The sequence below is a fragment of the Solea senegalensis genome, linkage group LG7 (assembly GCF_019176455.1).
Source record: "Solea senegalensis isolate Sse05_10M linkage group LG7, IFAPA_SoseM_1, whole genome shotgun sequence".
Classification (NCBI taxonomy): domain Eukaryota; kingdom Metazoa; phylum Chordata; class Actinopteri; order Pleuronectiformes; family Soleidae; genus Solea; species Solea senegalensis.
This window is the reverse complement of record NC_058027.1, coordinates 11951595-11966797: the sequence shown is the minus strand read 5'-3', so window position 1 is coordinate 11966797 and position 15203 is coordinate 11951595. Positions and strand designations below refer to the sequence as shown.

The 15203-nt window shown below is 36.4% G+C and overlaps 1 protein-coding gene across 4 annotated transcripts; it reads right to left on the bottom strand.

Annotated features, from left to right (window-relative positions):
* Positions 1-2567: 2567 nt before the first annotated feature.
* Positions 2568-12598, bottom strand: LOC122772782. Of its 4 annotated transcripts, none has more exons than XM_044031057.1 (13): positions 11647-12598; positions 11389-11551; positions 10966-11158; positions 9077-9151; positions 8492-8566; positions 7612-7717; positions 7342-7412; positions 5285-7229; positions 4918-5037; positions 4771-4803; positions 4321-4398; positions 3803-3850; positions 2568-3259 (listed from the first exon to the last, which is right to left on the bottom strand). In XM_044031057.1, exons 1-13 carry the CDS (start codon positions 11762-11764, stop codon positions 3009-3011), a joined length of 3276 nt encoding a protein of 1091 aa, XP_043886992.1. In that variant the 5' UTR covers positions 11765-12598; the 3' UTR covers positions 2568-3008. The 4 variants fall into 4 exon arrangements, with proteins under 4 accessions (XP_043886992.1, XP_043886994.1, XP_043886993.1 ...); XM_044031059.1 differs by having other exon boundaries at positions 3233-3259; positions 4346-4398; XM_044031058.1 differs by lacking the exon at positions 2568-3259 and adding an exon at positions 4022-4066.
* Between the last annotated feature and the right edge of the window lie 2605 nt (positions 12599-15203).

Genomic DNA, 15203 nt, shown 5'->3' with positions numbered 1-15203 from the left:
AAAAGGGAGACATTCGTTCCTACGAACAACTGTTAATGACCCCGAGGTGCCACCAAGGGTATATAAACCTGGGGACTCCCACACCAAAACCAGAACTGAAGAAGCCTTGTGGGTGAACATACGTTTTTAGCACTTAAAGGAACACCAGTTTATACTGTAGCTACTGTATAGGCATTTTCACAATTGTCTTTATTCTGATTTTGCTCAAAAGTTTGTAAAACTGAAACCACATCTTTGCATGGAAAATATCTGAGCATACTTACACACTGAGGTTTCTAATGCTGTTGCTTTTCCTGACAGTGTTGGTATACACAAGGCATCTGGATGGCGAACATCTGGTGCCTCCGTCAAGGCTGACATTACCTCAGAGCTTCTCCTTCTCATGTGAAGTCCAGTAAACTTCACACTTTAATGCCTCCTGTCCAGCTCACTGGATGTTACTATGAGTACAAACGATTACACACATGCATAGAGATAAACACAGTTCAGTTTGGGCCGAGAGCGCACAGATGCAGACGGGTCGTGTTTACATCAGGGGCACAGTAGTTTTTAAAGAAAACATCTCAGTACAAACATCTACAGGCCACATGACCAGTCATTGTGTGTGTGTGTGTGTAACCACTTCACGTTCACCAAATATAAGCCACAAATGAACGCATCTCAAACACATAGTAAACAAAGTCGTCCCTCACTCGTTTATCGTTAACAGATGTTTCCAGTGAGGTTTGAACTTGGTGGCCCAGAATAACACACGAACATGTAAACAAAAGCCAAATCCCCACCCAAACCTCTGTCCACAAAGAAGACAGTAGATCAGGCCGCTGCTCCTCCAGCTCTGCTCCTGCTGTGTGGAATTATTTCTATTTCAGTCACACATAAAACACAACGCCAGAGGTGTAACCACCCAGCCGACTGAAACTACAGATCCAAAGCATTTATACAGTTCAGTTTTGACTTGTGTTAAAGGGAATGGTTGCATCACTAAGAGGAGGATTTAATCTATTGATAATTTAGTATAACACTGACTTCAAGCAGTGGTGTGTAAAGACATTTCACGGGGCAGGGGAGGAAAGAAAAAGGAAAAAAGGGGAACTCCCACATTTTGAGAATTGATTATATGGGATACAAATAATTTAATATAAAATTAGAAAAAGAAGGCAAAAGGATTTTGAACCCGAAGTCTTCTTGTATATGTCCTGTGTAAATCAAATAGTTATGCTATTCACCATAAATAAGTGTAATAAATGGAAAATATGGCATATTTTGTGTTTTTTTATGCTATATTTGGTGCAACTGTATTTGACAAAAAGGATAATGTTTTTAAAAGTTCAGGTTTGTGGATATAAAGTATAATATGTATAAAACTAAAAAACATGAAGGTTATATGAAGGTTAAAAACTGATCACACACACACACACACACACACACAGTCTGGTTTCCATGAATTTAGACTCTAAATTTTAGAGGACAATACACAGTCTTACAATCATTTCCTGGAGGCTAACTCTAACCTTAACCATACTGACCTAATCCCAGGCTTAATCTAACCCTAAAGTCACACAGCATGGGGACTTGATTTTTGTCCCCATAAGGAAGACATAAAGTGACTGTGCAAACAGATTTAAGTCCCAGAACATGTATAATACCTGGAAAACAAACACACAAACACATTTTTATTTCTTAGTGAGGACACATCATTAACCATCACAACTAAGTGCCTAACCTTAACCCTTATCCTAATGCTAACCTAAACCCAATTCTAAGCCTAACCCTAAAACCAGATCTTAACCAAAAAAGTTCCAGACCCACAAAACACGCACACACACAACACACACACACACACACACATACACACACACACACACACGGGTTTATGTGTACTAAGAGGACATTGCTGCTCAAACAGGTTTTTTACAGCATTAGGGGAACACCACTTTCCACTTGCTCCACAAAGATGTGGTAAATATCAAAAAATCTATTTTGAGCCACAGAACACAAATCTCACTTCAAATATCAAATACACACAACACAACTAAAAATATAACAACCTGACACAATACCTCATTAGGAGTACTTTCGATAATGAGGTGCATAAAAACCGCCCATGACACAAATGGAAATTAAAAGGACTAAATTATTTGTCCGGACAGTATCTATACAACACACAAAAAGGTCACAGACATACATTCAAGGGTCAAACATGATTAAATGGAACATACATTTACACAAACACAGACATGAATGCATTGTATGTTAAGAAGACACACTTGTTATATGAGGACACTTATTAAGTTAATTAGTATTGCATTTTATATGGTTATCGCTTATTTGATTTTTGCAGTATAATTGTTTTCATAATTGTATGAACCATAATTTTATACCAAACTAAAATACTGTAACACTGTTTATTGAGATGTCACAGATGCAAAGCGGACAGACCATTTTACACCATAGTACCCAAACCCGTGTCTCTAAAATACATAATACTATTTCTGTGATGTCTGTGCTACATCCAGTATGACCTTGAAAAGGACAGCTGATAATTAAGAACAGATTACACCAATCAATGAATGAGAAGCCAGATTTATTTGGTTTTCACATCACCTTTTTACTTGCATCAACCAGCAACAGCCATGACAAACACAGCTTAACATGACTGACATATTTAAATGAATAACTGTTAAATGTTAACTAGTTTGACAATGGAAAACAAGACACACTTTATCCTCCACGAGGGTCACGAGGCTGCATGCCCAATCCTAGCTGACATATGACAGTGGTATAACATAGACAGCTTGCCAGTCCATCATAGGGACACATAACAAATGAAAAACATCCACCAACGTTTGCTGGAGCAAACCACTGAATGATTAATTGAGAATTAGCAGGTGAACTGATGAAAACAATTGTTAGGTTTAACCCTACATGGGTTGAAATTGAGGTAGAATCACTTTTACCTAACAACTAAAAACTGTAAAATAACTGTCTAACATTTAAAACATAGCTGTTCAGTGACTGCTTTTTCTTTTCAGAGTTACGCCACGATTCCTGACAAAGTCTCTGATGTTCTGAAGAGTGCGATTAGCCAGAGTAGGATGCTCAGCTGTCTTGCACTGTTGACATTCCTTTGTTGTGGCTAGTTTCCCCTTGGTCACATGTTGCTTAAAATGTCGCATCACTGCTGCCACCTCTTTAGGAGACCACTGCTGTTTCGTTTTTCTTCTTGGCTCATCCATTTCCAGCACATTTTCAAGTGACACTACAAAAGAGGAAATTAGATCAATGGTAAACCACACCTTCAAATTAACACTTCATTTTCATAACATTTTTTTACATAATAAATCTGCAACTTCAAAACAACATGTAATAGAGATGTATTCATTCTCTCATAGTCCTCACTGCAGTACACAGTTACTGGGCAATGCAAATGTGCTCTTGTCAATATGTAGAATTTTTTTAAAGTGCACAGAACTCAATGAAATCATTCTTCTATGTGTAAGGAAACATTGTGCTCCAGCTCATTAATGTTCATGAGAACATTGTCTTTTTTCACTTTGAGACATTTGAAATGAGAAAAAAATATTTTAAAACAAACACAATGTATTTGGAGCAATAAAGATAAGCTGACCCCAAATCTCATGATCAAGGAATTTCACCTAGCCATCTAAGTAACTAGCAAGCCACTTTGGCTTGCTTTATTTAGAAATGCTGATTTATAATAAACCATAACATACAGTACATTGCTTAGCCTTCATGTTATTAAATTAACATCAGCAAGCATTCTGGAGGTCAAAGGTCATACCAGCTGAGGTGCATGGAGTTTCCTCATGTCGCTTGGCTCTCTTCATCTCTGCAAAAATGTGAAAAATTATTATCGCTCAATGTAGGTCATGTGATAACTTGATCTGTGTCTTTTTCATAAAAAATATTGACCTGTCAAAGTTGGAACAGCACAGGCAGTGTTGACAGCATTAACTGTAGTTATGTTTAATTTAAACAGGGTTCGCCAAATAAGCCATACCAGTGAGTTAGCAGGTACAACAGCAGATCCCTTGAACTTGCATTCCTTAAATTAAATGCAGAAATTACCAATATTATTTTAACCTCTAATTTTCCAGCAAATTATGTCAAAATGTCTACTGTGAAAAAGCTTTAAGAGTTATTGCTGTAACTATCCATTTAAGCATTTGCTATAAATTAGGCAAGAGGCAACTGTCTCTTAAATGCTTTCTGTGTGGACTGTACATCAGAGTTAAACAAGCAAACTAAATTAACAAGTTCCCCAGCTATAGTCTAGTGTATGTGGTTGTTTGCATTTACCAGGTTGTTCAAGTACTTCACTTGCCCTGCTGAGCTTTTGGTCCATTCTGTCTGCGATATCAACATCATCATCAACCACTGCAAGGGAAGTGACAAAGTACTGAAATTGTCCACCAAAACACTCATATTAGTACTAAGTCTTCACTTTAACTCCTCTGTCATTTACATTATATTATCAGTCTACAATGTTAAGGCAAAGAAAGTTGAAAGGGAGATCATAAAAGAATTTGAAATTTCATTTAAATTACTGACCTAAAGCAAAAAAAAGGAAAAAAAAAAGAGTCAAAGCATAAGAGCAAAATACACCAAATAACATAGGTTTATTTTGTGCACAAAGAAACAGAGCCTCATTAATTCGGTATCAAGGGTTGCATAAGCTTGGTACTGTTGACACTGACTAGCATTCAAATAGCTCTAAATGTGGCCTGCTAGTTAAAGAATTATCTTTACCTGTAGATGTGCCTTCTGGGGCAGAGTCAATATCTGCGAGTGGAAAGTAAAATATTGATTTGGAATAAACCATGACATATAGGACATAAGCCTACATGCAATGATTAATCAGGGAGCATGCTGGTGGACTGAGGTAGGACGTCATACCATCTGAGGTGCATGGAGGTCTAGGCAATGACGAACGTGTTGGCAACTCCTCTTCCTCCTCCTCCTCCTCCTCCGTCTCACTGCCTTGACTTTGTCCTGAATCATCCAAGTCTAGGTTGTCTATCAAAAAATAAGTATAAAAGAAAAACATCACAGAAGTTATTTTATGTTATTGTACAAATGCAATACGGAAAGATCTGAAATCTGAAGTTTATTTAATATTACTATTATTATTGTTAAGTAAGAAAATCCCCAAGCTAAAGATTCTACAGGTGAGTTCTGTTTTGTTAGCAATGGTTACAATCATAATCTTGGTAAAGTCTCCCACAAAATACAACTAACAACAACTCAGTCTCAGTCACATTACCTTCAATTTCAATCTCTTCAAGTGTTTTGCCTTGAAGATTTGTTAGGGACCCTTTCTCCATGGCAAGAAGTAGTTTTGATATTTTGGCCAGCTGGGTTGTAGCCTCTGGAAGCCTGTAATATTCTCTATGGACACGGATATCATGGCCTAGGAAGTCAGCAACTTGGTCCATCTCGTGGTTTTTGAGGTTGAGGACCTGTGATAAAGTTGCAATGTGTTTGCGTAACTGCGTTGACCTGAGGAGGTCAGGATTCTGAGCACCACATTCATTTGCATAAATCCTCAGACAGTCCTGTCCTCTGTAAGGAGACAAACAATGAGGTCTTGCGAACAGGAATTTGTTTTCTTCTGGAACGCCACATTCTTTTCTTTTGCTTATGAGGTGTGTTAAGGCATCAACCATGTCTGGTGATAGCAGCACAGCAACTTTGCGTCCTCTTTTACCCCTTATTTCCACACGACTGAAGTGTTCACAAAGTTTTTGTTCAAACTTTGTGAGGCCAACAGCAACATCTTTATGTAGAGCAGTTGTGTCCCTCTCAAGGAAGCCTTTCAGTTGCATTTTTGCAACTTCTCCTCCACGCCTTCGGTTGAATAATATTATTTTTGCAAGAGTGCCTTTGCAAAGCTGACCATAAACTTGTGGTGTTGGTGTCTCTTCCAACTTCTCAGACGCTAAACCTGTAGTCTTTTCAAGATGTTGATGAAGTCGTTGCACATCCTCTGTGAAAGGCAGAGTCGATGGCTTGTTAAAATGCCCCTCATTCAAGGTGGTCAAAGCTGTGTGTGATACAAGTTCAGACCACTTTCTAGTATAAAGGGTTTTGAACGCCTGGGTGGACTTTATCAGCGTACTGTCTTCTGCCATGAGAGCTCTGCAGTGTATGATGTCACATATCTTTTGCAATGAATGACCCAACTTAAGTGCGAGGCTTGGAGTTTTGTAGCAGTGATTTTCTTCATCAAACCCAGCCACCTTCTTGACAGCCTGGATAACCACATTGAAATTTGCTGGCCTTACAGCATCCTCAAGAGTATATACTGAAGATTCTCTGCGCAGTGTCAGTAGGAGTCTTCCAACTTCGCGGATCTTCTGGCGAATATACTCATATTTGGTGGGATCCTGTCCATGTTTATTGAAAAATGACTGGGTCAGCTGAAGAATGCAGAAGTCACTGCGCACAGCAGCAGCAATGTCATCATCTTTCATCACAGCTAACAGCTTCCAAACACCTTGGGATATCTGTTGACACAGCGCTGAGTTAGACATTGTGGCCAAAGACAAGACCCGAGTTCTTCCTGACTCCACATTGGCTTCCACTGGTTTTGAAAGACATTTACGAACATGTCGCCATAGATCCTTTCGAAGAAACAAGGCCTGGCAATACATGCAGTGCACATAATCTTTTGAATTGTACTTTTTCTTTGGCAGGCGTTTAACTTTTAGCACTCCAGACCCATTAGTTAAAACCTCTGTATTGTGTTTGTAGTTCCCTTTGTTCCGTAGTTTGTTCAGCATTTTATTGCGTTCTTTGGAGTTTGGGGGCAGTGCCAAAATCCGAGCAACCTCCACATCTGTCTTCTCATGGGTTTTTAAGTGACGTGTTAATTTTGACTGTGGTTTTCCACAAATGTAGCAGAAATTTTTGTGACATACTAAAGAGGATGCATTTGAAGACTGTATGTGCAGATCTGCACTTGTTTCTGTGTTATCCATAACAGATGTGTCTTCAGATGTGTCTTCAGATGTGTCTTCAGGCTGCACTGTGCAGACTGCAGACTCACTGCAGGTCACTTCAATATTCTGTATTTCTGAGACTTTGTCCTGCACATATGGTAAAGGCTCTTTTGTGGTTATCCATGAACTGTCCGAGTCACTAAGAGAATCAGGCACATATTCCTCCTCTGATGATGCCTCTTCACTTGACTGTCGTTCTTGTATAACCTGATATTTAAAAAAATATATACATATATAATAATAATAATAATAATAATAATAATAATAATGTACACATCAGGAATGTCACTATTAAGAATAATGTCACAAATATACTTACGAATGGTATGGGTTCAAGATTAGACTTCACATTTTGAGAATAACAGGACTTGTGCCAGAAGCAGGAACAAACTATACCAGAGAATAAATGATTTCATTGATTACAGAATTTGATTAAAAGTACCAATTATAATATAATAATAATAATTATATTATCATATGTTCATATGTATGAATGATCATTCAAAAAGAAAACAAATAGACCATATTAATTACACTCACGGAAACACATTTACGGATACATGGTCCATTTATCAAAAATAATACTCACCTTTACATCTCACACCAAGCCACTTAAGGGAGGCAAATGGTCCTCTACAACTGGCACATTTTTCCAAGCTTGGTACCACTGAGGAGGTCAGCTCATGTTTACAGTTCTGTTGATAAAGCAGTGAGAATAAGATTCCATTATAACAAATTACATTTCAACTGATTTGGTAAACAAAGGTACATGTCCTGTAACACACAGTCACATGATCTGCATACTAAATTACACAGAGAAAAACAATCACAGTGCATAGCCTATCATATAGAAACCATGCCCAGATGATGTGACATGTTGCAGTATTGTCTCATTTATACACATTTACTGTTATATTCATCATTGGCTAAAGACTGTACCTACTGTACATTTAAACCTCCACTAGATTTGCTCAAAAGCATTCATAACTCTTTTGGCAACTTTGATGATAATCACACAGTTCACATACTATTAAAATCTGCTAGGCCTCCCACTTAATTATGTATTCTTATGGACCCTCCTACTCTGTCTTGCCCTGGAAGTCTTATGTTTAGCAATTTGTGATATTTGTGATAGCAATGATAAGAGATGAAGGTAGATGTAATAAATGTAGTTCATTTGCCATCATGGAGGCTGAACACACATACATATATACACATAAATATATATATATATATACACACACACATATATATACATATATATATATATATATATATACATATATATATATATATATACATATATATACATATATATACATATATATATACATATATACATATATATACATATATATATATATATATATATATATACATATATATACATATATATATATATATATATATATATATATATATATATATATGTTATGAATAAATAAAAAAAGAAATCCTTCATAATTTACCTGTTGAATGTTGTCAGAGAGGGCATCAGATGTCACAGCCACATCAGCAGGGTGAATTTTAGTCTCACTTGAGGTCTTGTGGGTAAAAAAAGGGACAAGTTTTAAAGACTTAAAATCCAGTGTCAGAAAGCCAGCTACATGTGTCACCAATGTGTTGCACTGTAAATCATACAAACATTCAGGGTAAAATGTACAAAATGTTCCACACCTAAACATCAACACCAAACCCTGATCGTTGTCCTCCTTAATACACAACATGATACCAACAGTAATTACAAGGACATACAATACACATACTGTGATCAAACTTCAAAACTGATTTGACTGTCCTCCATAATACACACTGTGACACCAACAGTAACTACAAGGACATACAATACACAGACTGCGTTCAAACATTTACATGGATAGCAGAAATTTTGATTTGCCAGTGCTAGCAATAAAATTTGATGAAACCACACCCACATAGTAATCATGAAGAAGATTACCTAATGTTTAAAAATGTGAAAATCTTAAAAACTAACACTTTCACTAGTGATGTATATATGTTATAGAGAAAAAATAAAGATGTCCTTCATAATTTACCTGTTGAATGTTGTCAGAGAGGGCATCAGATGTCACAGCCACATCAGCAGGGTGAATTTTAGTCTCACTTGAGGTCTTGTGGGTAAAAAAAAGGGACAAGTTTTAAAGACTTAAAATCCAGTGTCAGAAAGCCAGCTACATGTGTCACCAATGTGTTGCACTGTAAATCATACAAACATTCAGGGTAAAAATGTGCAAAATGTTCCACACCTAAACATCAACACCAAACCCTGATCGTTGTCCTCAATACACAACATGATACCAACAGTAATTACAAGGACATACAATACACAAACTGTGATCAAACTTAAAACTGATTTGACTGTCCTCCATAATACACACTGTGACACCAACAGTAACTACAAGGACATACAATACACAGACTGCGTTCAAACATTTACATGGATAGCAGAAATTTTGATTTGCCAGTGCTAGCAATAAAATTTGATTAAACCACACCCACATAGTAATCATGAAGAAGATTACCTAGTGTTTATAAATGTGAAAATCTTAAAAACTAACACTTTTACTAGTGATGTATATATGTTATAGAGAAAAAATAAAGATGTCCTTCATAATTTACCTGTTGAATGTTGTCAGAGAGGGCATCAGATGTCACAGCCACATCAGCAGGGTGAATTTTAGTCTCACTTGATGGGATAGCAGAAATCACCAATGATTTGCCAGTGCTAGCAATAAAATTTGATTTAACCACCCACATAGTAATCATGAAGAAGATTACCTAGTGTTTATAAAATGTGAAAATCTTAAAAACTAACACACTAGTGATGTATGTTTAAAAATATGTTATAGAGAAAAAATAAAGATGTCCTTCATAATTTACCTGTTGAATGTTGTCAGAGAGGGCATCAGATGTCACAGCACATCAGCAGGGTGAATTTTAGTCTCACTTCAATTGGGTAAAAAAGGACAAGTTTTAAAGACTTAAAATCCAGTGTCAGAAAGCCAGCTACATGTGTCACCAATGTGTTGCACTGTAAATCATACAAACATTCAGGGTAAAATGTACAAAATGTTCCACACCTAAACATCAACACCAAACCCTGATCGTTGTCCTCCTTAATACACAACATGATACCAACAGTAATTACAAGGACATACAATACACAAACTGTGATCAAACTTCAAAACTGATTTGACTGTCCTCCATAATACACACTGTGACACCAACAGTAACTACAAGGACATACAATACACAGACCGCGTTCAAACATTTACATGGATAGCAGAAATTTTGATTTGCCAGTGCTAGCAATAAAATTTGATGAAACCACACCCACATAGTAATCATGAAGAAGATTACCTAATGTTTAAAAATGTGAAAATCTTAAAAACTAACACTTTTACTAGTGATGTACATATGTTATAGAGAAAAAATAAAGATGCCCTTCATAATTTACCTGTTGTCAGAGAGGGCATCAGATGTCACAGCCACATCAGCAGGGTGAATTTTAGTCAAGTTTGTGATTGAAGACAAGTTTTAATGACTTAAAGTACACTGCTTAAAAGCCTGCTAAATGTGTCACCTATGTGTTGCACTGTAAATCATACAAACATTCAGGGTGCAAACTGTACCACACCTAAACATCAACACCATACCCTGATCATCCTCCATAATACATAACATGATATCACCAGAAACTATGAGAACATACAATACACAAACTGCCATCAAACCCAAACACTGATGGCAGAAAGGCTGTGAAAATCTTACTATAAATAAAATAATACTTAAGTGAGGATGTTATGTATTTAATTTTACAGATATGTAATAAATATATATCTGTCTACATGGCACTGCTTGATTTTGATTTGTGTTTAATGATAGCAGATTGATATCGAAAGTGTTTATTTACATTTGTTAATACCTTGCATCTCCATGGCCAGTCAGACTCTCCATAGTTATACGTGATTTCTTCCCCTGGATTGATGTCCCTTAGTGCAAACAAGCACAGATGGGGCTTTCCATCAACTTTGATGGTTTTCATTTTGCTGTTCGGATTCACATGATCATCATTGATGAGTCTACCGAGGGAGCCGTCCTCCCAGGAAGCATCAATACTGAAATGGCAAGCACATGATTCTGATTAGAAACAAACAATATTGAAATGTAAGTTCACTAGCATGTTTCATGCATATTATCATTACCATTTTAAAAAAAATCATGTTTATGGATGGAATACTTGTGTCTTTCCATATAAAGCACAACTGGAACAGCTATTTTTTACTGGTATTGAGTAATTAAATAAAATATCTCAGGAGGAAAAAATAAAACACATAAAATTACATACCATAACTGTTTCCCATTAAAACGAAACTCAAACATGAAAACCTTAAGTGCATCAAGGTACACTCTTTGCCTGTTGTCATGTTCATGTTTAGTTATTAATTCCCCTCTGTATTCAACAAGGAAGTCTCCCTCTTTAAAGTGGCAGCAGCTGAACACCCCTCGACCTAAGCAAAAACATAGGGTGAGTCAGGTGAAGTGACACAGTCAAAGCAATTATCAAACATAAGCTGTACTAAAGACAAATATTTTGGTAACTCACCTTTAAAGGAATTTATGTATTTAATATCAAATCCATCCTTATCTTTACACAGGGAGGAAAAATATGCAGCCTCATCTTTAGGTTTTATCTTTGTTCTGCGGGGCCTTGTTGATGCCATGGCCTATAAAGCCTGATACTAATGAACAAATAAAAGAAAAAGTTCAGTATAGCTAAAGCCAAGTATTTAATAATTACAGCAATTATTTCAAATTGCCAAAATTGCCAAAATAGACCTAGTGTATTCAACTTATAAATGTGTCTATCCATTTGTGCGAGAAAAAATAAATTATTTTACACAGTGGTTTCATTTTAAACAGTTCTTGAATATTCATCCTTCTGCCATGCAGTTTCTATGCCTTCTTTAGTGCCTAGGGCCTTGGTCACAAGTCATGTGCCCTGTCATAGAAGCATGACAGTCAAGTCAGCATGGTAGATTTAAATCATTCACAATATCTTCATTTATTTATATGCATACTCTGGCAACAAAAATCATAAAATAAATAAATAACAATTCCCGACAAGCAAGATAATAGCTGACATTTGTTCCCAAACGAAGCTAGCATTAGCGCTAGCATTAGCGCTAGCATTAGCGCTAGCGTTAGCTTAAACTGCTACCATTAACCTGTAACTGGTCAAACCAATGTGTCATCAATCTTAACGTTTTAAACACACACCAACAAGTAATCAAACTTAATCAAAAGTAAGCAAAACTAGTTTCTATAAGCAAAGTTTGGCTGTATTTGAATGTTAACACCTCTTACCTCCAAACTCACCTTCTTTGCCAGTGTTAATTAAATTGCAGGTGCTGCAGCAGCAGGACAATGTGGTTTAAGGACTGTACCATCATCACAGAGAAAGGAGGGGTCATGGGGGAATGATTATTGAGGGAAGAGGGTGAGGATTTTATTCAAATACACATATGTATATATATGTATATATATACACACACACGTCTGTGTATTTAAATAAAATACACATACAGCATAAATATATATATACATTGTTATATTTAGATATTTTTAAGATTTTAGAAATAAATAACAGCATCAAAAAGATGGCTTTTAAGTATAGTAGGTAGTATATTTGGTAGCTGCCACATGTCGGGGGCAACCCTCTTTGAATCAAACATTTATAAGTGTTTTGCCTTATACATGGGGATTGTTAGCTAGTTATTAGTGATAAAACATGAGTGGTATAATGTATATATATAAATATGTATATATATATATATATATATATATATATATATATATATATCAACTATCATACCACAGTTTTGAGTTTTACTTAAATTCATGTACTTTATTTTGGTACTTTATACTTGTGCTTCATTACATTTCAAAATTAAAAAAAATGATGCTCCACTACATTTATCACAGCTTGCGTTACTGTGAGATTCACTGCCTACAACATAAAAATGCCCTTTACACATTTATGTATTAATCCAATAGTTAAATGTAATATAAAACCTTGAAAGTATTCATTTTCCATAAGAAATACTTTTACCTTTAAATCATTGCTAGTTTCCAACTGATGCTGATGTTGTGTCACTATAAAAACACTTGCACCATCAGTGTGCTTGTGGTTGAGGTATGGTCGGGTGAGGTACATACCTTATAGAGTGAAAATGGGGTGCTGGTTGCCAGGGCTGTAGCCCCTTCTTTAAAAAGTAAGTCACAGACATATAGATGCATCCTGCATTTCTAAACATCGAGGCAACAGGATTCATATCTGCTGCAGTTAGTCTTTTTCTCCCCTTCATTAGTAAACTGTTCTACTACTGATTTAGTTGAGAATTAATCAGATTAACCAGCAAAGTGTGTGTTATCTTAAATCTAAAATTCAACAATTACTTGTATCATGGCTGCACATTATGTAAGACTGTGCATTCCTGTCTCATCACCATACATTTTTAGTGCCTGTTTTGAACTTCAAACCTGAGTTTGTCACAATTCTTTAAACCTTTCTTTTAAACATAGCTTTTTCAGTTGAGTTTTTTTTATTTTTCATTTATTCATATTAATTCACTTTTGTGTTAGAAAATTCTTGAAGAAGCAATCAGTAAATGAAATCTTTTGACAAAAAAACCCTGGTATTTGTGAGTGCAGCAGGCCTGTAATAAGCCCATCTAATCATTTAAAAATTAAATTAAACTCTGCCTATGTACTGATTGCACATGACCAGAGACCACACGACTGGGCTAGGCAGGTATTGTGTTTACCATGAATGCATTTGTTTATTTAAATTTGCAAAGGATTTTGTAAATGTCAATTGTCTGAGACATCTTGGCCACCACGCGACTGCCTGAATTATACACTCCAAGTCTCTGAAACTCAGATATCCCGCAAAAATCCCAAAAAAAGTACCCAAAGTACCCAGTACTCAATGTGGGAAGAGTCATCACTGTATGGCGGTATGAAACTGCGGTGACTTTGTTTTACACGTGACACAAAGAAGTGACTAGTGACTTGAAAAGCAGTTGTTTTCAGTGTACCAGACTCATTGGAATCAGTTAATGAAAATGATTTCTTCAGTTCTTCCTCCATGACCGAAGCACATACTCCGTCTGACACAGTCACTGGACTGAAATACAGCGGCAGGCTTTGTGATGCAATCAGCAGTACTGTTGCTAAATACACCAGACTCATCTGTTAAATATTATGGGTTTAGACATTTCCCTGGTAGTTGTTGGAGATTAACCCATGTTAATCTCTTGCATGTTCACACTTGGGGTGAACATGCAAACTCAATGCAGGAAGGCCCTTGTTTCGACCGAGTCACAAACCCAGGCCTTCTTGCTGCAAAGGCAAGAGTCCTCACCACTTCACCAACTGTATGGCCCACTATACAAATGATACATCATGTCATAAGCCTGAATATCATAGACACCCAAACATCAGAGGCCGCTAGTTTGAATTTAAAGAGTCATCCAGGGCTCTTTTTCAATACCTCCTTCATATTAGAGGCCTAGTACAAAAAGCAAACATCTGTAAATCTCTGTAGTAAGGGGCTGTAAGAGTGAAGTTCGTGTGTCTGTGTCCTCTCCCTCAATGAAGAGGATTGGGGAATGCATCCTGTACTTTCCTCCACCAAGGAATATTGCAAAGAGTCTTCATTTAAGAAGAAGCAACAAGTGGTTTACAGGACTATTTAGCAACTGTCAAAAACATAATGTGGCTGAAATACTCATCATTCAAAACAAATAAATAAAGTCAAGTAAATTTAGCCTTATGTGTTAATTGATAACCTCAACTTCAATGAAGTCAACTTATATGAAGTCAAAGTTGTTTTAAGGTTGTAGTAGCTGAGGTTTTGTGAGTAAACGATGATTCTGTGTTAAAATCCGGGTAACGCAACATTTTTGATAAAAAGAGGAATTACCAGGACATTCTGGGAATTATCGGGACTCTGTGACAGTCAGCCAATCACAAGCTGTGAAATCATACACTAGTGTGAATATTCATGAGCTGTTGCAGTACCACTGACCAAGCTCAGAGGGGCGCTATGCTGATACACAGATTATACACAGATATACACAAAATCAGGTAAATGTGTAT

Excerpts from the sequence above, each read along its gene's own strand:
- LOC122772782 (XM_044031057.1), bottom strand. The coding sequence starts at position 11,764 with ATGGCATCAACAAGGCCCCGCAGAACAAAGATAAAACCTAAAGATGAG. Across the intron at positions 7,718-8,491 it reads TCTCTGACAACATTCAACAG|AACTGTAAACATGAGCTGAC; the intron begins GTAAATTATGAA and ends CTTTATCAACAG. Across the intron at positions 7,413-7,611 it reads GCTTGGTGTGAGATGTAAAG|TTTGTTCCTGCTTCTGGCAC; the intron begins GTGAGTATTATT and ends TCTCTGGTATAG.